Source organism: Sminthopsis crassicaudata, chromosome 2 (genome assembly GCF_048593235.1).
Source record: "Sminthopsis crassicaudata isolate SCR6 chromosome 2, ASM4859323v1, whole genome shotgun sequence".
Lineage (NCBI taxonomy): Eukaryota > Metazoa > Chordata > Mammalia > Dasyuromorphia > Dasyuridae > Sminthopsis > Sminthopsis crassicaudata.
This window is the reverse complement of record NC_133618.1, coordinates 329,321,964-329,348,912: the sequence shown is the minus strand read 5'-3', so window position 1 is coordinate 329,348,912 and position 26,949 is coordinate 329,321,964. Positions and strand designations below refer to the sequence as shown.

Below are 26,949 nucleotides of genomic sequence, written 5' to 3'. Positions count from 1 at the left end.
CATTAGAATGGAGTGCTCTAATAACCACATTTCAGAACTTATGAGTCTTTTTAAGGTCATAAAAATAAATTTCTGTGCATATTAGAAACAATTTTTCTGACCTGAGCCAGGGAAATGAGTGCCACTGAAAACTGCTCTCCCCTGTCCCCCTTCCCTCCCTAAAGCAGCTGCTGCTCTGCTAGGGTCAGCAGGGACTGAATTCTAAGGCATTTCTGTTTATTGAAGAGTGAGCTCTGTGTAAGTGTTACAGAATCCATGAAGCATAGACTAACCCTGAGCTCTATTTTTGGCACTCATGCACTCACGCTGTTTATGAATGTGTGATGGGAAGTGTACCAATTAAATGTGCTCTTAGAGAGATTCTATGTTGGGAAAAAAGCGTATCTTTGGTTCCCTACCAATTCTATGCCCTGCAACTAATTAAATCATGCCTTATGCCTGCCTTATGGCATGTTTAATGCACATACTGATTTGTTTTGGGTGTTAAGAGTTTTATGGTTCATTGACTTACAGGCACCTGATACATCATATGGCAAAAAGGGTAAGCTGGTCTGAGATGTCTAGTTTCAAATTTCAGAATCTGTGGTTATAAAAATAGTGGTAGCAATTTTAATCAACTGTATGCTTTGAGAAAATCTTAGAGTGAGGGGAAATTGAACTATGAAATTAAAATAGAGACATTCTCCTAAGCCTAATTTGGGAGAATTCTCATTTAATCTTTGTTAGAGATATATTTCTAATTGTCTCCTTAAAAACAGCACTGATTTAGATTGAACTTGACTTACATAAAGACCTAAACTCCTAGGAGTTATTATGAGACACAAAGGAGATTGTGCAGATAAAGCACATCTTAAAGCACATTATCAGGAGTCACTATTCTTATTTTTCTTTTAGATCAACTTAGAAATAGCATGGAGCAGCTAAGTGTGCAGTGGTGTGGGAACTGGAATCAGGAAGACTTATCTGGCCTCTGACACGTATTAGCTGTGTGACCCTGGGCCAGTCACTTAACCTTATTTGCCTTAGTTTCCTCATCTGTAAAATGAACTGTGGAAGGAAATGGCAAATCACTCCAGTATCTTTGCCAAGAAATTCTCAAATGGGGTTACAGTTGGATAAGATTGAAATGATTGAATAAGAAAAAGATAGAAACCATTCTGGGAGAAGTCATCACTTTGCTTTTGTCCATTTTTATTTTACAGTCTGTGTTAAAATGGCTATTTACTTATTTATTTGTTATTAAATAAAACTATTGGAAAGTAAGCTATTTTCTGTAGTCTTATTGAAAATACCTTTGGGGCAACTCTAGTAGCAGGACATCTACACAACTTTCATTTCTTCTCTTATATCTCTATATTTTAAAAGTTTGTCTTGGGGCAGCTAGGTTGCACAGTGGATAGAGCACCAGCCCTGAATTCAGGAGGACCCAAGTTCAAATCTGGTCTCAGACTTCCTAGCTGTGTGACCCTGGGCAAGTCACTTAACCCCAGCCTCAAAAAAAAAAAAAAAAGAAAAAAGAAAAAAAAAGAATAAAGAAAAAGAAAGTTTTTCTTTATACTTTAAACATTTCTTTTTATTGAATTTGGAAGATTGTCATTATTTGTCAAAGTGAAAGCAATTAAAGCATTTTTTGAATTTTTATAGATCGATATTATTCTGGGGCAATTGTGAACAAGATTTTTGTTGTGATAATGATCTGGCTTCAGTATAGGTAAGTTATTGAATTCTCATGGACTTTTAAAGCCTAGATTTGTAACATATGGATTTAGTGTATTAATTTTTGAGAGGTTATGAATTTCTGTTAATCTCTAGTAACCATATGAGGTCTGTCTAAATATTTGGGTACATGCTAAATTTTTGGAATCTTCAGTGATTGCTGCACAGTTTCCAATTTCTGTAATTCCCTTGTATAATCTTTTTCAGTTATTTGACTCTCTGTGACCCTCTTTTGGGTTTCCTTTACAGAGATACTAGAATGCTTTTTAATTCCCTTCTCTAGCTCATTACAGATAAGGAAACTGATGCAAACAGGATTAAGTGCTTTGCTCAGGGTCAAACAATAAATGTCTGAGGTTGAATTTCTTCTTGATTCCAGCCCTGGCACTCAATCCACTGAATCATTCAGTTGCCTCTATCAATCTACATTGATCAATAGATACAAGGTCCTTAAATATAATCATCTGTCATTTCCATTGGCAATGACTTCATCCTGAATTGACTTCATAGAACCCTTTATTTCTATAAGCAATGCTTACCATTCTGTCATTTGTTGATGTATTATTGTATATAATTGTAGACTTAATTAATTAAATCCATGTGAAATTTAAGACTTATGGAGGACCTTTTAATTCCATTTTTATTATTATTTTGGATATATGACTTCATTAGTTTAGGTAATTTCATGTGAAGAAATTCCTTCTATTAATGCAGATTAATAATAATTCTGCATTTTATACTGTTTTATGAATTAATTACCTATGGTAGCATAACTATTTTTAGTAGCTGCTTGAAGCACTGAAAAGTTAAATGACTTGTTCAGGATCACACAATCAGCATATGCCAAAGATTTAGGATATTCCTTTCAGGATAGTACCATATACCCTGAGCCACACTACCTCTTGTGTCTTTAATATAATAATGATGCAACTAAAAGAGTCCTTTAGTGTTACACAAGATTCATAAGATAATTTATTTGTCAGAGAATTGATTAGAAAATAAAAATTTCCATGATGCAAATATGAAAGAAACTTTATTTATTCTGAAGCAGAGAAATATGAAAAATGATTGTAGTGTCAAGTGCATGAAAAAGTCAGAAGATGACGATTAGTTATTTCTAGTCTTTGCTGAGGATAGAACAAAAGGAAATAAAATGAAATATTTAGCTAAAAGATGGAATGTTTTGGTATTGAGAGCTGATAAATAGGCTATCATCTTTGGAGGCTTTTTGGAGGTTTTGAAAAATAGTTCTTGTCAGTATAGGACGAAAAACATATAGAAAGTTGATATTGATGTAGGAGTTACCCCCAAGTCAGTTGTCTGTGCATATCTGACATCTCATCTGATGTAGGATCAAAATTTGTTTAAAAAAAAAATAAAAACAATGAAAAAGTGGCATAAAATTAAATTAGTGAATGCTGAATAAGTTAAACAAATAATCAAGACTCAAAAATGGGAACTAGACAACAGAATTGACATTTATGCTGACTATAATAATTTTATTCAGAAGGTTAGCCGGTATGAATTAATTGCTACAACAAGGTGATAAAAAGAAAGTCTGTTAGATAGCAAATATCTTATGTACTTGTCAAATGGAGTCATAACTTCCAAAGGCAAAACTAGATTAAAATATTAACTAGAAGGATGATGGATAATTATGAGCAATATTCTTTCATAAACCAGAAAGCAGCAATGAAGGGTAAAATCAATTTAAAGAAAGTGTAGCAAGATATTAAACTAACTAAAGATATCTCAAGGATATTCAAGGATGTTAACGGAAGAAGGACTACAACAGGAGGAAAGATCTTCAAAAGTCATTTTAATAAGCAATTTTCTTCAATAAGGATATTGGAATCACTACTCTGGGATCGTATCATCATAGTTATCAGGATCTGAGTCTTTAGATAGGGTTGGCTGAGTGCTGAATAAGTACTGATAAGATTACTCCCTGGGGCAATCAGAAAAGGTGATTAGCTCACGCTAACAGTCTTACTCCCTGTGGAGATCTTGGATAACCTCATCTTATGTAGCCAAATAGAAAGCCAAGTTAGGTCAAACCCCCAAGATTAAATTTCCCCTATAAATCTGTCCATGGTCTATGATATTTTTGCTGAATCCCTTTTGGGTCAACCTGTCAGAACATTCTGCCTCGTGGTATCTTTCTTCTTGTTACAGCTAATTAACTCTTGTAGGGTGCTAAACTCCTCTATGGAGTTAGCTTGCCAGTTAATGACATACTACCAACTCTTAGCATATTCCTTTTCTCTTGGTTAATTGTGAGTTCCATTGAGAAACTTGTCTTTTCCATTGTCAATTGTTAAAACTCCTTTCCTTGCTAACTTTATGCTCTCCCAAGTCTACTTCATATTTACCATTGCTGCTGTCTACTTATCTCTTAATTTTTATCTGTAACTTTTTCTCATGAATAAATGTACCTTTTAGCAAAGAGAAAGGCCATTGTCAATTCCTCACATGACTGAATCCCAACATTTGGGACCTATACCAATTTCACCATTTTGTGCCAATTGCTCACTTCAGTCTCATTTGGTGCCAAACTACAACATTTGGTGCTGATTGTTAGATCTCAGTCTAATCAGTAGTCCCCTATTAGAGAACTAGTACCTTTAGAGGAAGCCAAAATTCTATTGGGTAATAAAGATAGGGAAATAGGACAAGTATATATAGTGCCAGAGGGGGTACAATCATGAAGATTTGAGGGATCAGTTGGTGGGTAGATAAGGGGGTGATACCAAAAAAATTGAAAATAATTGAAAAAAATTGGCCTTAATGCTAAAAAAAAATGGCATTAGTAACTATTGGCCTATATATTATATGTGTGTGTGTGTGTGTGTGTGTGTGTGTGTGTGTGTGTGCGCGCGTGCGTATTTATTTGTGTGTATGTATATATATATATATATATATATATATATATATATATATATATATATATATATATATATATATATATAGACAGAAGGCATCCTCAATGAGAGTATTAGTATGGAACTACCAGGTTTCCACAAATGATATTCAACAATGAACCATATTTCTACCATCTTAATATTAACTGAAAGATGTAGAAAATACAATCCCATTGCACTTATTGTTGCTTATGAAAAAAAAATGATTTAGAAGAATAAAACTCTGTCTTTCTAGAAATATGTCTTCTATTATATATAAAAATCATTCAATATTCTTTGGAGGATTAACAACAGAAATAATACTGCTCAATGATTCTCTGATAAGAAATATCAAGTGAGACTTAAGACAATAGTCTTAAGTCTTGCCAAAAGTATTTACTGCTGTGATGGAGGAGATCCAGCACAGAGTTCAGACTGAAGAGGATTCCCTGTGGAAAGTGAAGTCCTTCAGATGCTCCTATTTATGGATGACATTATTTGATTTGCATCAAGCTCCAGAACATTACAGAACATTCTGGAAGTCATCTATAAAATTACTTTAAGGAGTTTGGCCTGGTTGTCCACATAGGATTGACTAAATGGATAAAAGTCTGATTTCAATATTTGGATGAATAATCTATAACGTTTGACTAGCAATATGCATGTCGAAGAGAAATAGCACGTATAAACAATGAATTGGACTCAGACTTGAAAAGGAAAAGAGTTGCTTGCATTGTCTTTGGGAAATTACATAGCTCTTTTAATACTCCAAATTTCACATGGGAACAAAACCCTACTTTTTCGATACCACCATTTTGTTTGTCCTTCATTCTAGAAGAGAATCATGATTTCATGGAACTGATGCCATAACATGCAAATGAATTGAATTTAAATGAGAGTGAGCTGTGCAAGGTCACTAGTTTCACTTCTTCTTCCAAATGTATCTGGATCTAGTGGTAAGATAGAGATCAGAATGACTGGACATGACCTTGAATGCAGTGGGACACCTTGTCCTTTTAAAACTAAGTTTTTCCCAGATCTCAGTTTGATTGAGGCTATGTCCATTCAATCACAAATGCCTTCCTTTGCCTAGTCAAAAAGAAATCCAAACAGGGAAGGGAGAACCCTCAAGGTTTTTTTCCCCAAACAGAAACAATTAATATTTACATACCTTCTAACTCAATCAGGTCCCAAATCATGACCAACTGGGACTTGATCTGGGACCCTTTGTTGGCCAGAGTGATTTGGGTTTAAGGCATGATCCTTAATAAAGAAATATAGATGGTAAATCCTAAGATGTCTTGGGAAATTTCAGCCATCAAAAAAAAAAAAAAAATGTTCCTTTGGTCAGAAAACCCACAAGTAAGGAAAGGATACCTTATGTGTACAAAAGGAAGAAAAACAAAAAAAGAAATAAAAAAGAAAGGAAGAAATAAAGGAAGGAAGGAAGGAAGAAAAAGGGAGGAAACAAATAAAGAGCTATTGCCAAATTGATCAGTTGAATTGGGTCTCCAGTGGGGTAGATCTACTTACATAGTGTCCTTCATTCTCAAAGAAGACCAGGACATCAGGGAGATGATACAGTGGCACGCAAATGATTTGGATTTAAGTGAGGGAGGACTGTGCAAAGTCACCAGTCTCACTTTCTCCTCTAGAGCCAACTGGGTCCAGTGACAAGATTATAGATCAGGGCAACTGAAGGTGGCTTTCATATTATTTTACTATATGTCAGTAAAACATTTTTGAGCATGGCTTTCTAAGAACCAAAAATCACTATCACATAAAAGGCATTGAAGAATGCAGACTGCAAAACATAAATAGGAAGGAATTCTAAAGAAGAACAAGGCAAAAAGGACATCATCCTGTGTGACAGGAAGAGAAGATGGGTTAATTATGTGTCAAGAACAAGGGATAAAAGACAAATAGCCAGAGTGTTTTATTGTTATCTTCATGAGTCAGAAAAAATCAAGGAAGGCCTCCAACACATGCATTGATCCCCATATCAAACTTTTGAATGACATGGACAAGAATTGCAGACAATGGACAGGTATGGATGTTTTACAGCTTGTATGATTGGAGGAAATTTTTAAATTACTCACATCACACAAATCTACCTGAATGCTTGAGTAAATGTGGAAGATGAATTAGATATATTTAAAATGTTTCTTTTTGATCTATGAATTTATAAGTTAAATGAAAAATTTACAAACTGCAAAAAATAAATTTATTATTTAACATTAATATTCCTGCTTTTCAAATATAACTTTGGATTTCTTTGAGAATTCCACATTCTGTGATATTCACTCAGCAACTTTAACATCTTGCCAATAACATTAAATAGCATTCCAGTGTGGTTGCGGGGATAATTACATTGATCTAGTAATATAAGATCAAAAGATTTGAGATGGAAGTATATATTTTACTAACATAATTTTTACTTTGACAAATGAAAACTGCCCATTATTAATATATACAGACATGTTTATTGCATCTCCTGTGAGCATACCAGCTGAAAATTGATGGCTTTTTTGATAAATAGATTGTTGTATTTTATAACCAAAATTATTCACATTTTTTAGTAGGTTAGCTCTGGGTTTGAAATGCATTAAGGAAATTACTTGCTTTCTTCTTTTCCTCTTCAATGATCTCATTGTTGTTGATGTCAATGATATATATTATATGAAGATATTATTTTAAGGAACGTAATTTTTCTATGATGACTCTACTTCTAATATTCTTTTCTGATGTTGTGGAGGTGACTATGTTATTGAAGGCTATGTGAGGAGAGTGAAGTAGATCTAGGTAATATTAAGAATAACTATTATAGAATCTTAAGGTCAAATGGGTCTTTAAGAGGAAAACCCCCCATAATACTTCATCTTTCTATTTAAGGCTTATTTCCACATGAAAAGGACAATTAATATTTCTAATAATTACCCTGCAGATTCATGGTTATCACAGTATACTTGACGGTAAGTTCTAGGAAGATATGACATGGTCTATGATTTATGAAAACTTTAACTTGCAAACAGTGTAGCCTCAGGTAAATGGATCAGGATCTGTTCTTTTTATTAGTTTTTCTCTGAGATCCTTTGGTTCCTACTCAGAGGAGGTGGCTATAAAATCTCCTTTAATAACCCACTTCTATGGCTAAAGATCCTGATGACTACTTTCCCCAGAGTACAATGTTAAACTCTTAGTGAATCACATTCACAATTTTCTCTGTCAATTTTACCCATGCAAAGGCAATGTCTTCCAAAGTCCATGTATCAATATTTCACCTTAAACAAGGTTATAGCCCCAATACATCTTATATAAGTTATGAAAATAATTTTTTATCTCATATTTATTTAAATAATGAAGTTGTTTTAGTTTTTATAGCATCAGAAATCTTTTTTTTTCTTGAAAAAAAAGCCATTTTATTATTTTCACATAGGTATGGACATTCAACTACTGAATTAGAAAGAGAAGCATTCATTTCATATTGGATCTGCTATAAATAACTAGGTCAGGCTCATCTTTAAATAATTTAGTACTCAAATAGAGCTATGACTTTATTTCTTGAGAAGAGTTCTCTCAGATGATGCAAAATAAAATCCTTCCATGTCTGGTCATTCTGTGGCATTCTCATTGATGACTTCACTCACAGTAGTCTTAGTCATTCTGGAGTCAAGAGGCAGTGTGGCAGAAACCAAAGAATGCTTTTTTTTTTTTTTTTTTTTACTTTTTATTTTATTTTATAATTATAGCTTTTTTTTGACAGTACATATTCATGGGTAATTTTTTACAACATTATCCCTTGCACTTACTTCTGTTCAGATTTTTTCCCTTCCTCCCCCAACCCCCTCCCCAGATGGCAGGCAGTCTTATACATGTTAAATATATTACAATATATTCTAGATACAATATATGTGTGTAGAATCGAATTTCTTGTTACACAGGAAGAATTGGATTCAGAAGGTAAAAATAACAGTTTACACTCATTTCCCAGTGTTCCTTTTCTGGATGTAGCTGATTCTGTCCATCATTGATCAATTGGAATTGGATTAGCTCTTCTCTATGTTGAAGATATCCACTTCCATCAGAATACATCCTCATACAGTATCATTGTTGAAGTGTATAGTGATCTTCTGGTTCTGCTCGTTTCACTTAGCATCAGTTGATGCAAGTCTCTCCAAGCCTCTCTGTATTTCTCCTGTTGGTCATTTCTTTAAGAACAATAATATTCCATAACATTCATATACCATAATTTACCCAACCATTCTCCAATTGATGGACATCCATTCATCTTCCAGCTTCTAGCCACTATGAAAAGGGCTGCCACAAACATTTTGGCACATACAGGACCCTTTCCCTTCTTTAGTATTTCCTTGGGATATAAGCCCAATAGTAGTATGGCTGGGTCAAAGTTCCAAATTGCTCTCCAGAATGGTTGGATTCTTTCACAACTCCACCAACACTGCATCAGTGTCCCAGTTTTCCCACAGCCCCTCCAACATTCATCATTATTTGTTCCTGTCATCTTAGCTAATCTGACAGGTGTGTAGTGGTATCTCAGAGTTGTCTTAATTTGCATTTCTCTGATCAATAGTGATTTGGAACACTCTTTCATATGAGTGGAAATAGTTTTAATTTCATCATCTGAGAATTGTCTGTTCATATCCTTTGACCATTTATCAATTGGAGAATGGCTTGATTTCTTATAAATTGAAGTCAATTCTCTGTATATTTTGGAGATGAGGCCTTTATCAGAACCTTTAACTGTAAAAATGTTTTCCCAATTTGTTACTTCCCTTCTAATCTTGTTTGCATTAGTTTTGTTTGTGCAGAAACTTTTTAATTTGATGTAATCAAAATTTTCTATTTTGTGATCAATAATGGTCTCTAGTTCTCCCTTGGACACAAACTCCTTCCTCCTCCACAAGTCTGAGAGGTAAACTATCCCATGTTCCTCCAATTTATTTATGATTTTGTTCTTTATGCCTAAATCTTGGACCCATTTTGATGTTATCTTAGTATGTGGTGTTAAATGTGGGTCCATGCCTAGTTTCTGCCATACTAATTTCCACTTTTCCCAGCAGTTTTTGTCAAATAATGAATTCTTATCCCAAAAGTTGGGACCTTTGGGTTTGTCAAACACTAGATTGCTATTTTTATTCACTATCTTGCCCTGTGAACCTAACCTATGCCACTGATCAACTAGTCTATTTCTTAGCCAATACCAAATGGTTTTGGTGACTGCTGTTTTATAATACAGTTCTAGATCAGATACAGCTAGACCACCTTCACTTAATTTTTTTTTTCATTACTTCCCTTGAAATTCTCGACCTTTTGTTGTTCCATATGAATTCTGTTGTTATTTTTTCTAGGTTATTAAAATAGTTTCTTGGGAGTCTGATTGGTATAGCACTAAATAAATAGATTAATTTAGGGAGTATTGTCATCTTAATTATATTCACTTGGCCTATACAAGAGCACTGAATGTCTTTCCAATTTTTTAAATCTGACTTTATTTTTGTGGCAAGTGTTTTGTAATTTTAGCATCAGAAATCTTAAATATAGAATAGGCAATATTAATTTGCATAAATATTTGTTTACTGATAAAATTATTTAGTTTTCAAGTTGATAATATGAAGAAACTATAATAAAGTATTATTATTAATTCAATAAGTGGTCTTTTTTTTTTACTACATTTCCTTATTATGGGGTATCTCTGATGATATTACTACTCATAATTATTTTTAATTATTAATTAATTGGGATCTATTGTCTTTATAACAATTACAGCAACCCCCCTTTTGATAATTAATAATTGATAATAGCTTAGTTATAACTAATTAATAATGTATGATTCAGTGATTAAAATCATCATTTTATTTCATTTGTTGGACAGTTTTTTTAAAAGATTGGGAAGCATAGAGAATAATTATCTCTAGCTCAAACTTTTTTTAGAAATGTGGTCATTTTATCTTTTTGGATCAAAGAATGCATTTGAGAACTTAGAGTTTTTCAAAAATATCTCCAAAATATAAAAAAAAATTCAGTAAGAAAAATTATTGATATAAAATGCATTTGTTTTTCTTCTATTATCATCACAAAGACAACTGGCAATTCTTAGAACTTAAACATCTTTTGAATATTTTGGCAACCCCCCCCCCCCCAGCATAATAAGATAAAAGTATTTAATGATCTGCCTCCACATCATCAGACAACTTTGCAAAGAGAACTTTTTCATGAACTATATTTAATAAAGTTAAAGTATATCTGCCAAGGGAAAGTCAGAAACTATATGAGCAAAACTACAAAACACTTTCTACACAAATAAAGTCAGATCTAAACAATTGGAAAAATATTAAGTGCTCTTGGATAGGTTGAGTGAATATAATAAAGATGACAATACTACCTAAACTAACCTATTTATTTAGTGCTATACCAAACTCCCAAAAAACTATTTTAATGACCTAGAAAAAATAACAACAAAATTCATATGGAAAAACAAAAGGTCAAGATTTTCAAGGGAACTAATGAAAAAAAAAATCAAATGAAGGTGGCCTAGCTGTACCTGATCTAAAACTATATTATAAAGCAGCAGTGACCAAAACCATTTGATATTGGCTAAGAAATAGACTAGTTGATCAGTAGAATAGGTTAGGTTAACAGGAAAAAATAGTCAATAACTTTAATACTCTAGTGTTTGACAAACCCAAATATCCTAGCTTTTGGTATAAGAATTCACTATTTGACAAAAACTGCTGGGAAAATTGGAAATGAGTATGGCAGAAATTAGGCATTGACCCACACTTAACACCATACACTAAGATAAGGTCAAAATGGGTTCATGATCTAGGCATAAAGAATGATATTATAAATAAATTAGAAGAGCATAGGATAGTTTACCTCTCAGACCTGTGGAGGAAGAAGGAATTTGTGACCAAAAAAAGAACTAGAGATCATTATTGATCACAAAATAGAAAATTTTGATTATATCAAATTAAAAAGCTTTTGTACAAAACCAATGCAGACTGGGAAAACATTTTTAAAGTCAAAGGTTCTGATAAAGGCCTCATTTTCAAAATATATAGCGAATTGACTCTAATTTATAAGAAATCAAGCCATTCTCCAATTGAAAAATGGTCAAAGGATATGAACAGACAATTCTCAGACAAAGAAATTGAAACTATTTCTAGCCATTGCAAATGCAAATTAAGACAACTCTGAGATACCACTACACACCTCTTAGATTGGCTAGGATGACAGGAAAAGATAATGCTGAATGTTGGAGGAGACATGGGAAAATTGGGACACTGATACATTGTTGGGGGAATTGTGAATACATACAGCCATTCTGGAGAGCAATTTGGAACTATGCTCAAAAAGTTATCAAACTGTGTATACCCTTTGATCCAGTAACATTACTACTGGGCTTATATTCCAAAGAGATCTTAAAGAAGGGAAAGGGACCTGTATATGCAAAAATGTTTGTGGCAGACCTTTTTGTAGTGGCTAGAAACTGGAAATTGAATGGATGCCCATCAATTGGAGAATGGCTGAATAAATTGTGGTATATGAATGTTACGGAATATTATTGTTCTGTAAGAAATGACCAGCAGGAAGATTTCAGAAAGGCCTGGAGAGACTTGCATGAACTGATGCTAAGTGAAATGAGCAGGGCCAGGAGATCATTGTAAATTTCAACAACAGTACTATATGAGGATCAATTCTGATGGATGTGGCTTTTTTCATCAATGAGATGAACTAAATCAGTTCCATTTGTTCAATAATGAATTGAACCAGCTACTCCCAATGAAAGATCTATGGGAAATGAGTGTGAACCACTACATAGCATTTCCAATACCTCTATTTTTCTATGCCTGCTATTTTGATTTACTTCTCAGGTTAATTTTACTTATTTCAAAGTCCGACTCTTCTTGTGCAGCAAAATAACTATGAATATGTGTACATATATTGTATTTAACAAATATTTTAACATATTTAACATGTATTGGTCTACTTGCCAGGAAGGGAAAGGAGAAGGTAGGGGAAAAGTTGGAACAGAAGATTTTACAAGGGTCAAAGCTGAAAAATTACTCATGCATATATCTTGTAAATAAAAAGCTATAATAATAAAAAAAATAACGTATGTTCTAAATGCTAACTATCCATTTCAAGTATCAAAAGGATATTTGAATTTTTAAGAATTAGAAACAATAGAAATGATAATTACACAAATGTAATTTTTGAAAATTGTAAAATTTTGTATAAGTCATCATATCTTAGATAAACCAACAACTTTGCTACTTCTTTAGCTATGTTTACTTCCTCAATTTTTTTCCTTTGTCTTATTGAGATAGTGAACATTTCAAGTACTATGTCAAATAGAAGTGATGATAATGGGCATTCTGGTTTCATCTCTGATTTTATTCTAGTTTATTTGTTACACATAAAATAACTCTTGGTTTCAGAGATATACTGGTATATATACTATATGCCAGGTATAATGCTAAGATAAGAAATAAAGAGAGGAAAGGTCTCTTTATTTCTTAGCTTAGCATTATAATTGGCATATAATAGATACTTAATAAATGCTTGTTCTCTCCCCCCTTTAATAGAAATATGCATTATATTTTGTTTTATTCCTGATTTTCTTGTTAAATTGCTTTTCTTCCACAACTAGTCTTATCCTCATGCCTACCTTTTCCCTTTATTAGTGAAGTCCAGCAGGAAGAGATAGAAATATATTTCATTTAAAATAACTATAGGTTGTATAAGATATTTGGGACCACCAAGATTTACATAAGAATGCCCCAAATTAGTACTATGTAGAAAAATGTGAACAAATGTGATTCTAAAATTCTACTTCATGCTTATTAGATTGGCAAAGATGGAAAATGACAAATGTTGGAGGGTCTATGGAAAAATAGGTATGCTGATACACTGTTGATAGACTTATGAATGGGTACTGCTGCTCTAGAAAGCAATTAGAATTTCATTCAGAAAGTTACTAACATGCATACTACTGTTAGATCTATCTCAACCCTCCCACCCCCAAGAAAAAGAAATAAGAAAAGATCCTATATGTAGAACAATATTTATATAAGTCTTTTTAATGGTTTATGCTGGAAACTAAAGAAATGTTCCTAAGTTGAGGAATGGTTGAATAAGGTGTGATATATCTCATACGATAACAACAAAGACAAAAAATTTGAAAGCTGCAAAAACTATGATCAATATAATGATCACCTATGATTTCAGAGTACTAGTGAGGAAATATTCATCTTCTGACAGAGAGGTGGTAGATTGAGAAACATATTTTTGTATATGGACAATGAGGGAAAAAAAAATTTGCTTTACTATATCTATTCCCCCTTCCTTTTTTCCTCCCTCAATGGAGTTGGAGGTGGAAGAGAGATTTTTGGTAATAAAACAATTAAAAACAGAGCTAGGGATAATGCTACAGATGCCAAAAGATAAGATTACTGTTGTTAATTTTGCTGATTGTTTTACTTTTTTGCATAATAATCCTTTTAGAGTTGGGAAATTTGCAATGTTTCTAATAGAAAAACAAAACACATCAATAAAACAAAGTAAAAAAGAATTTCAGATATTTGGAAAACTGGTTTCTTATGTAGTATCTGCCAAAGTGGATGAGATTGACAAATAGAATGGTACTTTGCTAAACAAGTATTGTTCGACTTTGATTTTGTGTACTTTACATTCAGGTATTTCAGGTCAAGTAATAACAGAATTCATCTGTGTAATAAACCTGTTCTCACTGATATAAGCTTGCATTGAGATTTCTTTCTTTATCAAATACAGGTTTATTGAGTTTGTTTTTCATCTTGATTCTCTAATTCTCTTAATTCTCTAATTGTTTCTATTTTTTTTTAAAACTAGGATTAAATAATTTTGATGAATACAATTTTATAACAGTTATTTCTTGTTCATTCTTTCCTTTTGTTTTCATTATCTCCCTTGATATTTTAGACTTTTGTTCTTTCCAAATAAATGTTATTATTTCAATATGTCTGATCAGGTATCCATTTAGTAGTCTTTTTGGGTATAGTTCCAAATCTGTAAAATAATTTAGGTACTTTTTACCCTACTTATATGGTCCAAACATTAGCAATGGTTATTCGAGTCATTCTTTAATTCTGGGGAGTATTTGTAATTTATTTATGTTTTAAATATGTTTTTATAGATTGACTCACAGATAATTTATGTATTTTGAAATTATTCCAAATAATATTTCCCTTTCTATTATGTCTTCTTAGATGTTCTTATTACTTTACATTTTTGTATAGTTATTTTGTATCCTTCTACTTTACAGAACCTGTTAGATATTAAGAGAACCAGCACAACATAATTAAAAGAGAACTAGCTTCAAGCTAGGAAGATTAGGGCGCAAGTCCTGCCTACCATTCTGGCTGTGTGACCTTGGACAAATTCCTTAACTTTTTCTAGTTTTGCAATATGACTCAGAGAAGGAGACTGACTGGCATTATTGGATGGAATATCTTCTTCCCCTGGGAGTTCCTTAAAAAATGAAACCATATGACTAGTATCTATATCTATTCTCTCAATTATTTTTCTTATCATTAATTTCTTTTTCTTTTCTTTTCTTTTTTTTTTTAAACTTTTATTTATTTATATATTTCTGAGGCTGGGGTTAAGTGACTTACCCAGGGTCACACAGCTAGGAAATGTTTAGTGTCTGAGACCAGGTTTGAACTCGGGCCTGAATTCCAGGCTGGTGCTCTATCCAGTGCGCCACCTAGCTGCCCCCATTATCATTCATTTCAATGTAAACCATCATGTCATTTGAAAATAGGAATACTTTTCCATCCTTTGTCAATATTTTAATCTTATTTATCTTGATTTAAAGCCATTGCTAGAATTTTTAGAATTGTGTCAAATAACAGTGGGGAGAAAGGGATTCTTGCTTTATTCCCATATTTATTTGGTTGTTATTTGTCCTTCATTCTTGAAGAGGACCATGATACGGGGGAGGTGATGCTATGACATGCAAGTGAATTGGATTTTTGGGAGGGAGGGGTGTACAAAATTACTGCTTCATTTTCCTCTCCAGAACCTTCAGGACCAGTGGCAATATATAGATCAGTGGCTAGATAGGTAAGATAGATGACTGGAATGACCCTGGATACAATGGGAGATATTGGTATTTTTAAGCTAAGGTCTTCTACAGGTCTCATTTTGCCTGAAGTAGAAATTGAGGCAAAGAATGGCCAGAGTAGACCCTCAGGGTTTCTGGACAAAACAGAAATAACAGTTTTCTCAGAGTTAATCAAGACCCACTGGGGGTTTGACCTAATGCTGGCCAATCTATGAGACTTAGAGTCCATATTTATTTGGAAAGCTTCCTCATTGTACATAGTATTAGTTTTGGTTATAGAGTCATGTTTTTTCATCATATTACATTGGTCTCTCTATATCTATACTCTGTAGTTTTTAAGCATAGTTTGATCTATTTATTAAAATTTATTTTATTTTATTTTTAGCATCTAGTCATATAATTATGTGATTTGAGGTGTTTTTGTTTTTAATGTGATTAAATTAGTTAGTTATATTACCAGTGTTGTAGCATCCTTCCATCTCTGATATAACTATAACCTGGTAATAATGAAGCAACAGATAGAATGCTAGGCCTGGAGCCAGGTAGACTCATCTTTCTGTGCGTGATCCTGGGCAAGTCATTTAGGCCTGTCTGCCTCAGTTTTCTCATCTGACAGATAATAAAGAAGCTGGAGAAGGAAATGTTAAACTACTTCACTATCTTTGCGAGAAAACCCCAAATAGGACCACAAAGAGTCGAACAATAACAAAATATAGTGAATAGTTTGGGGATATATTGATAAGGTATTTTGTTAGTGTAATTAGACTCTAGAAAGTGACTGCATTTTAGTCCAAAGGGACAATATTGGTAATCCTTATTTGGAGAAAAATCAATTTTGTCCCATTGAACTACAATTTCCATAAATCTATGCTGTTGTGCTTTGGAATCTGGCTATACTATGATCAATTTTCAAATTTTGAATCAATATTAATTAGTCATATTGGCTTACGGTTCTCTTTATCTTCTTTATCTCAACTTAGTTCAGACATTTGATTCAGACATTTATCTTATAAAAGGAACTGAATAGGCTTCCTCCCCCAAAAAACTTTTTGAGAACAATTGATATAGCATAGACATTAATTTCTATTTAAACTTATGAAAGAGTTCAGGTAATGCATTTGAATGATGAGTTTTTTTCCTTTGATAGTTGCTTTCTAGCTTAATTAATTTCATTTAATGACCTCTATTTCATGTTCTGCTAACTTGAGTTTGTAAAAATTTGTAGGGGCTTCAGGTATTACACAATTCCACTTAAAAATAATTATCTTTGACAAGTAAGAATACTTTATGATTGAGTAATTCAATCAGAACTGAATGTGGACCGGATCTGTACTCATCACTGAGTCAATCAAAGCCATTATGTAAGAGATTTGGTGATACCCTAAAAAAACTTGTAGAAAGAGCTATCTCAGCAATTACTAGAGTCCAAAAGGAGTGAGAGAATGGCATTCTCTGGAGCTAGAAAGAATGGGCAGCACATGAAAAGCAAAAAAAGAAAGAAATGGTGGAACTGAGCTGTGTCGAGGAAGAGAGACATATTGAGGAACACCATTGGTTTTATAGACATACAAAAAGAGAAAACTCAGATTGCAACCAGCAGTTTTACATATTTATTCAAGGATTGAGAAAAAGACTTGCTTCTTTCCTCAATTTCTCTTCTTAACATCTATAGACACTATAATATAATCATTGCCTAAATATTTCTGGAAAGTTGAATCTTGTTTTTACAACAAAGAAGGCAGATAAAGTATAAAGGTAATTTAAAAAGCATCAGATCTTTGCTTAAATATTACAAATTTTCCAAACGGTGGGATCAGAGATATAGTTGTATTTATATATTCTTGTGTAAAATAAACTTTGTAAAGTCTCACATGAGACTTTGCATTATATTGTCCTAGGCTTAAGATGAGCTAGCTAATTATTGCAACAGGGTTTTGAACATTTTTGTAAATAAACCTCCATTTATTTTAAATCCTCTATTTTGCTAGCATTTGATTGTATAGATTATGTTTTTGAGGTCTGGCATCAAATTCTGGGGGTTGGCAAGAGATTATGGAGTTCAATAGTAATTCACATGTGAAGAATTCACAAAGGGGATGCATTTATTTACAAGAAGAGGTTACAGATAAAATGAAGAGGTGAAATAAGCACTAGGAGTGGTAAGTATGAAATAGATTTGAGAGAGCATATAATTAGCAAGGAAAGGGGTATTAACATTCAATAATGGGAAAGAGAAATACTCTAGTTACTTAACCAGGAGAAAGGGAATACATCATTGACTGCCAGACTAAATCTACAGAAGAGTTAGCATTCTAAAAGAGGTAGTTAGCTATAACAAGGAGCAAGACACCACAAGACAGAATGCTGTGGTGGACTAATACAAAAGGGATTCAGCAAAGATGGGGACAAGCCATGGACAGATTTATAGGAGAAATTTTCTTAGAAGATGATGATGGCAGTTGGCTTGCTGCCAAGCTAAAAGCTAGAACACTGGGCAGTTCATGAACTCTAGATACCTTGAGAAATTTTTTTTTTTTTTTTATACATTCTCTGTAAAGTGCCACTCTGGTCATAGATAACTATTTTTTCTGCCTTCCTATCTGCTTTTTTTTTCCCCCCATATTCTCACATGAAAGGAATTACTCTTCAGTACAACCACAAATACAATGTGGTTTGGCTTCCTGAGTGTCCATTTCCCTTTGAAATTATTCTCACAAGAGGTTGGATATCCAATGTGGCTGAAATTGTCAATATGGTTCTTACTGCTGCCCACTGCTATACACCACTATTTGAGTCCAACAAAACCAGCAACTATAGAAAGTAAGCCTCAGATGCACTATATATTTCCTTTTCTGAAAATTATCAGTTTTTCCAAAATCACGGTATTTTCAAGAAATCCATAGCATTTCATTGAAGAGGGGGTTCTCCCCCTCCACTAAAAAATAAAGAAAATCACAGTTTTTAGATGCAAATGAAAAGCAAATGGTTCAAACCATCATCATAAAAATATTAGACTATTAGGGGACGTTTGGCTGACAAAAGACTATAATAAGTAGATTCAGATAAATCAAAAGTGAAACTTTAATAGAAATATTCCTTAAATGATGACAATAGTTTGCACTTTTATAATAGCAAAGTACTTTACAAATATCATCTACTTTGATTCTCATTGCAACACTAGGGGTTAGGTGATATTAACATTCCCATTTTAAAGATAGAGAAACTGAGTCAGATAACAGCAATGTGATTACTTTATCACATAGCTAGTAAGTATCTAGACCAGAATTTGAATGCTGTTCCTTCTGACTCCATATGTAATGATTTATCCACTCCAATACCTAAACTCCTTACACAAATGCTAGTTGTTTTCACCTAACCAATGAATTTTTTTCCTTCTTGTAGGTATTGATCTCTGTTCATGATGCTTCGATAGGTAGAATGAAGGCTACCATGATGCTTACATTAAGTTGGAAGTTAAAGTTAGACAAAAAAAAATTTAGCACTAGAAAATATTAATTGAGAGAAATGACCATCAAGTACATTAGGTAGATACTTTAGAGAAGAATATTAACAAGAATGGTACCAGATAAGAAAGTATAGTTAGATTTCAACTTGTATGGTGGAGAGAGTAATCATACATATGAGATCAAAAGCTGCATGAAGAACTGAAGTCTTTTCCCCATTCTCTTTCTATGTCTGGTAATGTAAATTAATTTTAAACTTTATTTTGTTTTGTTTTTGAGACTAGGACTTCCTCTCTTTTAGGTGGCACAGTGAATAAAGTGTCAGGTTTGGAGTCAAGAAGACTCATCTCCTTAAGTTAAATCTAGCCTCAGACACTTACTGTGTAGTCCTAGGCAAGTCATGTAACTTATTTGCCTCACTTTCCTCATTTGTAAAATGACCTGGAGAAGGAAATGGCAAACCACTTCAGTATCTTTGCCAAGAAAACCCCAAATAGGGTCACAAAGAATCAGACATAATTGAAAAAAAAATTAAATAACAACACATGTTCTCTCTTGCCCAGGCTGGAAATGCATGTCACTCATGGGCTATAACTTGCTCTGTTTCTAACTTGAATTAGTTTGTTTGTCTTTAGGCAGACTGATGGCCATCTACTCCCTGGGGCTCACCATTTTAAGGCTGGACTTAGTCCAAACACCCACTTGATTTCATCCTAATTATTACTCAGGATAACTACACTCAAGTGATCTACCAGCCTCAACCTTCCCCAAAGTAGGGACTACAGATATCTGTTACTATCTTTAGATTTAAATGTCTAAAATATAATGGTAGTGTTGTATTATGGAGAGAGTTTGAGTTGGCCAGATATGTGCCTCAACAAGTTTCCAAATTAGGTAACTCATGCCAGAGAATCTCAAGTGCATGATGTTTAAAGAGAGAAGACAGCTCCATGCTAGTACCCTTTGAGGCAAAATCAATTCTAAAATGAAGACCAATGAATATTGCTATTTAGGTAAATGGCACATGAACTTTGGTGAGAACTTAGATCACTTGACAGAATCTAAAAAAAAATTAAATTTAAAACAAAAAATGAAACCAGATTACTTTTGTATCACGCTTGACATTAATTGATGAGGGTCCTTTAATAGTGAAATATTTAATGAGAAATTCAAAGCTAGGGTAGTATGTGAAAAGAAATATAGCCTTGATAAAATAGTACAAAATGCTTTGAACTTCATTATGAGCATCTTACATTCCCCTTGGAAGTGCATAGAGAATTGGAGTCAGAGATGTATAAGGAGAGATCACACTTGGAGAACATATTTCCATATTAATCCATTTGTACTTAGAGTTTCATTCTCAGCCCTGCTCTGGTTTGACACCCAATGGGATAAGAAAATTATTCTGAGTTGGGGTCCTCAAAGGAAACTAGAAGTTATTTCTTTTAATCTAAATCTAAAAGTCAAGATTGTCTGGTGCTTTGACCAATAGGTTTTGACTATAAAATTAGTTTGTTCTTGGTAGAAATCTCATGGATTCTTCAGATTGCCTCCATTTATTTTCATCCACAGTGTAGATACATTATATAATAGATTTTTCACTTCAGAAATAATTCAGAGGAGTCAAGGGATACAGATGTATCACCAGTAATGGGTAGAAATAAGTAATATTGTCTTTTATCCCCTCTTAAAGTAAAATCTAAGATTTTGAAATTATTTTTGTACCATCTTTCCAACTTCATCATTACTTTATGAGACATTAGAATTATAAATTCATACAACATATGAACTGTTTGATGGGTAAAACCTTATAGATAGAGAGTGAGAAAGGACAACAGACAGGACTCAAAAAAACTTCTCTCTCTGTTTTTATTTCTCTCTGTTTTTTTGCCTGTCTGTCTCTTTCTGTAGTCCACCAAAGAGTTGACATCTATGTGATTTTTCTAATGATTTGTGCAGAATTCTTGTCTATTATTCAATTAAAATTTTGACTCTTACTCTATGATGACAGAACAGATTTGTTGGGAATCAATTTATTTTATCCTATGCTTGCCCTTGGTTTTTTTTTTTTTTTTTATCTCTTCTGGTTAATTTTTAAGGAATTATATTTTCTTCTAGTAACTTACATTCTCTATGATACAACATTAAATCTTTTTTTTTTTTTTTTTCATTTCAACAAATGTTTATGAAGTGCTGGAAAAATCTTTAAGATTAGGTGCTCTCTGACTATCATGTAGGCCTTTCAGTCAATTTTTCAATTTGCCTGAGGGCTAATAGAATTTAGAAGGGTGGCTCCTATTTAGTGATTTCCTATCACTGAACTAAAAATTTTCAATGAACCAAAATACACAGAACCACTCCCACCTTACATTAAAAAAAAAAAAAAAAACAACAAATAAAAAAAACATTTCATGTTTGGTTCAATTAAAAAGCAGAAATCCTATATTTGGAGTCTCCTCAGGAAATAAGAATGCTTTCCTGAGAAGGGGTAATTTTGGCTTTAGAATGAGAAGAGGCATTGGGAAAATTTCTCACTATCAGCAGATAGTTCCAAAACTAAAACATTCTTCAAAATCTATTTTTAAAAAGACATCTGATTTGGAGATTCTCTATTCACCTATTTCCAGTTTTAATGATAACCACTGGTAAAATCTTTCTAATGACTGACAGACTGACACTTGCATGTTCTACCTTATGCCTATTTCATTCAGTGTTTTCCATTTCATAGCCACATATGCTTTTCCAGACTTAGTGGTGGTAGAAGAAACATCTTCATTCTAGCAAAAAGGGGATGATGACATTTTAATGACATTACTCATGGAATTATTATCTTATCCCTAGGGCAAAGGTTCCAAATCCTTCTGGAATTGTGATACCCTGTTGTTTTCTGATTTTGCAATATTTCTTTCCACCCTCCCAAATGTTGCCTAGAATTTTGCTTTACAATTTAAAGTGAAGTTAATATTATGTGAGAGTATAGCTGAGTTTCAAAGATGAAATCAGCCCCTGCTGCTGTGGAATTTACAGGCTAAAACTGTAAGCAGCGTCCAATGGGCTTTCGGTAGTATGAGACTCTCTTTACAACCGAACACTGCATTTCCTTTCCAATCATCATCATCATAGATCAAAGATGTAGAGTTGAAAGGAATCTTAGGACTAGCTAGTCCAAGCTTTCATTTTATGGACAAAGTCAATAACATCTAGGGAAGTTAAATAACTTGCCCAATGTGATATAAATAGTGAGAGATGGGATTTGAAATCAAGTAATTTATACATCAGTTTTTAACTCATTCTATTTCAGTAAGCACCATTTGTCCATATGTATGATTAAAAGGCTAATGCATTTTAAAGAAAACACATATCTTTATTAAGCATTTATGATATGTAAGGGGGTATTTAGGGGGAACAATGGATAGAATGCTGGGGCTAGAGTTAGGAAGTTCCAAGTTAAAATGCAACCTCTGAAACTTATTAGTTGTGTTATCTTGGGGAAGTCACTTAATCCTGTTTGCCTCAGTTTCCTCATCTGTAAAATGAGCTGGAGAAGGAAATGGTAAAATACTCCATTATCTTTGGATATTTGGACATGACTGAAAAGTGATTAAATAACAACAAAAACTATTTGTAAGATGCTGGTCTAAGTTCTAGATTTCATTTTAGGAGGTAGATAGATCAGCAAACCATGGCATGCACAATGATATTATTAATTAATTTATATACCACTTTATAGTTTGTAAAAAATTTTCAAATTTCAAATTTTTATTCTGTTTTCACAGTTATTATTATTCCCATTTTACAGCTATGGAAACTATGGCAGATAGAGGTGAAGTGATTTGCCCAGGATCACATAGTTAGTAATTATAAGACTGGATTTGAACTCAGATCTCCCTGACTCCAGATGCAGAGCTTAGAATCATTATAGATTTTATAGATAAGCCATAGAATTATTTATTCTAATAATGTATAATCTTATATTTCTTTAGCCATTTCTATTTTTTCAAATCTCTCTACCTCTGTCTTTCTCTCACATAATACTAAAGTGGTGGATTGCCATTTAGATATGAATTTTATAAATAACTGGAGCTTCTTTCCTCAGTTTTGAAAAAAATTCTAATCATTTTGGGTCTTCTTGAAGCAAATAGGAAGTTTGCCTCAACTTAGTGGGGTGTAGACTATGAGTACATGCCAAAGTTTTTGCACTCAGTTTGTTAAAATTACTTATGTTGTAAAAGTGATGATATACGTATTCTTTTCTCTATGTAATTCTTGTTAAAATATTTTTTTGGGTGCTCATATATAGTAATTATGATTTCAGAAAGGATTTAGAGGAATCATGAACATAGTTCTTATTTTATTTTATTTTATTTTTTTGCAAATGTAGCAAGACTTCAATTGGGAAATGATCAGTTATTTTCACTGTGGCTTTGAGGAGATGGGATTGGGGAGGAATGGATTGCTTTTATCTACTGCATAATACAGACCATAAATCACATAAATGGAGGTGGAGGAGGTGACTTAGGTGATTGTTTATTTCTCGAAAAGAGGCTATTTCCTATGGAAAGAGGGCTTCAGTTGGTTATGGAGCAAACCAAACAATTACTCAGGTTTCCTGTTGGCTATTTCCCTTTTGCTAAAGTTGTCTCCAAGCCAAGGTGCACATCGATATTTTTTTTTTCCTATTTCAGAATTTCAAATCTCCAAAAAGATGTTATCATGAGAATACTATTTACAAGTAGTATTCTAAGGGATTGAAGGTTTTTTTGATAACCAGCCTTTGAAACATCTAATAAGATCTAAGGTTCCTTGAAGCTCTCAATCCTAGATCCTATGATCTATTATGGAATACTAAATCATAAGGAAAAGTAAGCATCTGAATGTAAAAATTTAAATAATATTGTAGTCATATCTAATTCAAAGGAGTGTTCACATCCACACTTGAGCACATCCTGAAAAAAACAGAAGTCAATCAAAAGAATGACTTTTTTAACTCAAGCACTTCCAGATTCAGATGTAGAAGGAACTTTAAAGAGGATCCAATTCAATCTGTTTATGGTTTAGATTCTAGATTGGAGACCTAGAGAAATTGAACAACTTGCCAGCACACAGGAAGTAAGTGGCAGAGGCCAAATCTGAATCCAGGACTATAAAGTTCTAAATCCAAGGCTGTTTTAATGAACAGCCTTGCAAATGACTGTGTTTTTGTAATTCTTTTATTTTCTTGTACTGTTGTTTCCTGCTTCAAAAGATCTTTCATTAATTTTGAATTGATCTACTTTGCTTTTCCTATTGTACATTCTAGGCTTTTATCATAGGCCTAAAGATTTAGATTATTTATTTATTTATTTTTTTGCCTTGGACAATTGGGGTTAAGTGACTTGCCCAGGGTCACACAGCTAGGAAGTGTTAAGTGTCTGAGATCAAATCTGAACTCAGGTCCTTCTGACTTCAGGGCTGGTAATCTACCACTGCACAACCTAGCAGCCCCCAAATTGAGATTTTTAAGGGACTTTGGGAACATTTAGTTCAATTGCTCGAAAGGAGAAAATAAATTCCACAGGTAAAAGTCACTTGTCCAAGAACTTTGGTAATAAAGAGCAGGAGCAAAATTTGAACTCAATTTGTCTAACTTGAAAAGCAGTGCTTTTTGTACTATGAACTGATTATTAATAAAAATAATATCATTTCTTTTGTTTCAAGATACATGGTAGCTAGATGATAGCTGTAACAACCCTTTTTATTTTAATATGCATCAATTCATATGGCAAAATACAAGTTTTGGATTGCTGATGGCTGTGATGGAAACTTGAGTCCATTCCATGATAATGTTCATAAATTTTTTTTTTAACATTCATTGACAAATATTTAAATGAATATATTATAAATAATAATATTTATATTGTGATTTAAAGTTTGCAAAGTTTTACACATATATAATGTCACTTGAAAAAAAGTTGCAGGATGAACATCCACGAAACAGATGGATAAAAGCCTTTTTTTTCCCGTTTGTGTGTGGTGCATGTATGAAATGCTGCCAAAATGATGTTGGATTTTAAAAACAGATGACCCTTCAAATTTATGGCTATAGTCTAAGAACCCAAATGAAAATTTAGGGTATCCTCCCTTCACTATAAAGTTGTTTCCATTAAAAAAAAAAAAAAGGATTGTGACATTAATTGATTTACTTCTTCTCGGTTTATCAGGCTAAAGGATCTTACTTCCTGTCCTCAATCTCATAACAATCTAAGAAGTAAGACTGATCTCTTTGAACTTTACTTTGGTAATTTGTCTGTCTCTTCTTCTTCCTCTTCATTAATCCTAATGTCGTCAGTTAGACAATTACAGAATCGTGGCTGAAATACATTTGTTTGAATAAAGGATTTACCCCCTCTCCCCCCCCCCCCCCTTTTTCAATTATTTAAGCAGAGATAATCGTGTGTTTTCCGCATGTCACAAGACGTTGTGCTTACCTGCATAGTGGTCAAACACTGTAGGAACGTACTCTTCTGGGAAGGCGTCATTGGCGTAACTCATCAGTAAGCAGGTTTTCCCCACTGCACCATCTCCAACCACTACACACTTTAGTGGTTTCTTTACGTCCTCGCTGGGGCAGCCACTGTGCTCTCGGTCCTCTTTGCAGTTCATTCTTACTGGGACTATTCCTTTTCTCCAAGTTCTTCTAGGAGCGCATGAAGAAAAACCCGAATGAGCGCCCAAGTTCCGTGTTTACCCTCACTTAGCTGGGTACTCTTGGCTCAGATTTGACATTTTCCAGGTTGCTGCTCTTTGCCCTCTCACTTTACCATGCTGGTTAAGAAAGAGAATGTTCACTTTGAAAGAAAAATAAAATAACTTGTCTTTTCCCTGTCTGTTTGAATCAAGGCACTCTCATTTTCCTAGAGGGAGTTTACTGTGATCTTAAAAGATAGCAACCTGAAGCTTTCCCTCTTTCCTCCCTTTCTCCAACTTGGCTGGAGACACCAGGGATTTCTTCTAAATCCTTCCCATTTTCCATTTCACATCTAACATGGAGGAAAGCCGGGATTTTTTTAAAGTGGAGTTTTTCCTTTCTTTCTCCAGCTTGCTAAGTGTCAGGAAATCATGGGTTTCCTGCTGCATTCCATATTAGGATGAGTGGGCTGGTGAAGTGCTCCAAACAATGAGCAGTCTGTGTGTGTTTGTACTTCAGAGAAGCTGTGCCAGGACAGAGAATCAACACTAGAGGTCCCACTGCAGCCAGAAGTTGAGCCATTTCCTTTTTCTTCCATGGCTGGAAGGGGGCTGCTCACTCTCCTGGCTGAAAAGTAACTCATGAGAACAAACAGAGTGGGGAGTGCGGTCTTTGTAGAAAACAAGAGAATCAGCTTAATTAAGCGTGAGAGAACCACAGCATCAAGTATGAGATAACAAATGGCATCATCCCAGTATTGACTTATCCTGAAAAGTTTGGCAGATTAAAAAGTGGCAGTTCTTTAGGCACAACTCAGAAACCTTAAACTTTCCCTCTCCCTTGCCATAAAGAGGAAAGCTCTTCAGGGTTATAATTGTTTTTGAAGGAAAACTTCATATTCTCCTCAAGTATCATAGCTCTAATGTGTGTGTGTGTGTGTGTGTGTGTGTGTGTGTGTGTGTGTGTGTGAACCAGCTTTATACATTGCCACACTTGGACTTGAATTAAAACTTCTTTCAGATTAAAAAAAAAAAGTTTTATAATCAACACACATAAGAAATAGATCATTCA

At 33.5% G+C, this 26,949-nt stretch overlaps 1 protein-coding gene across 1 annotated transcript in view; it reads right to left on the bottom strand.

The window, feature by feature from the left end:
* RHOJ (ras homolog family member J) overlaps positions 1 to 26,309 on the bottom strand; it is a 138,401-nt gene extending 112,092 nt beyond the window's left edge. The window contains exon 1 of the mRNA XM_074290316.1: positions 25,679 to 26,309. Coding sequence (XP_074146417.1) covers positions 25,679 to 25,853 — 175 coding nt within the window. The 5' untranslated portion in view covers positions 25,854 to 26,309. The remainder of the gene's footprint in view (positions 1 to 25,678) is intronic.
* Between the last annotated feature and the right edge of the window lie 640 nt (positions 26,310 to 26,949).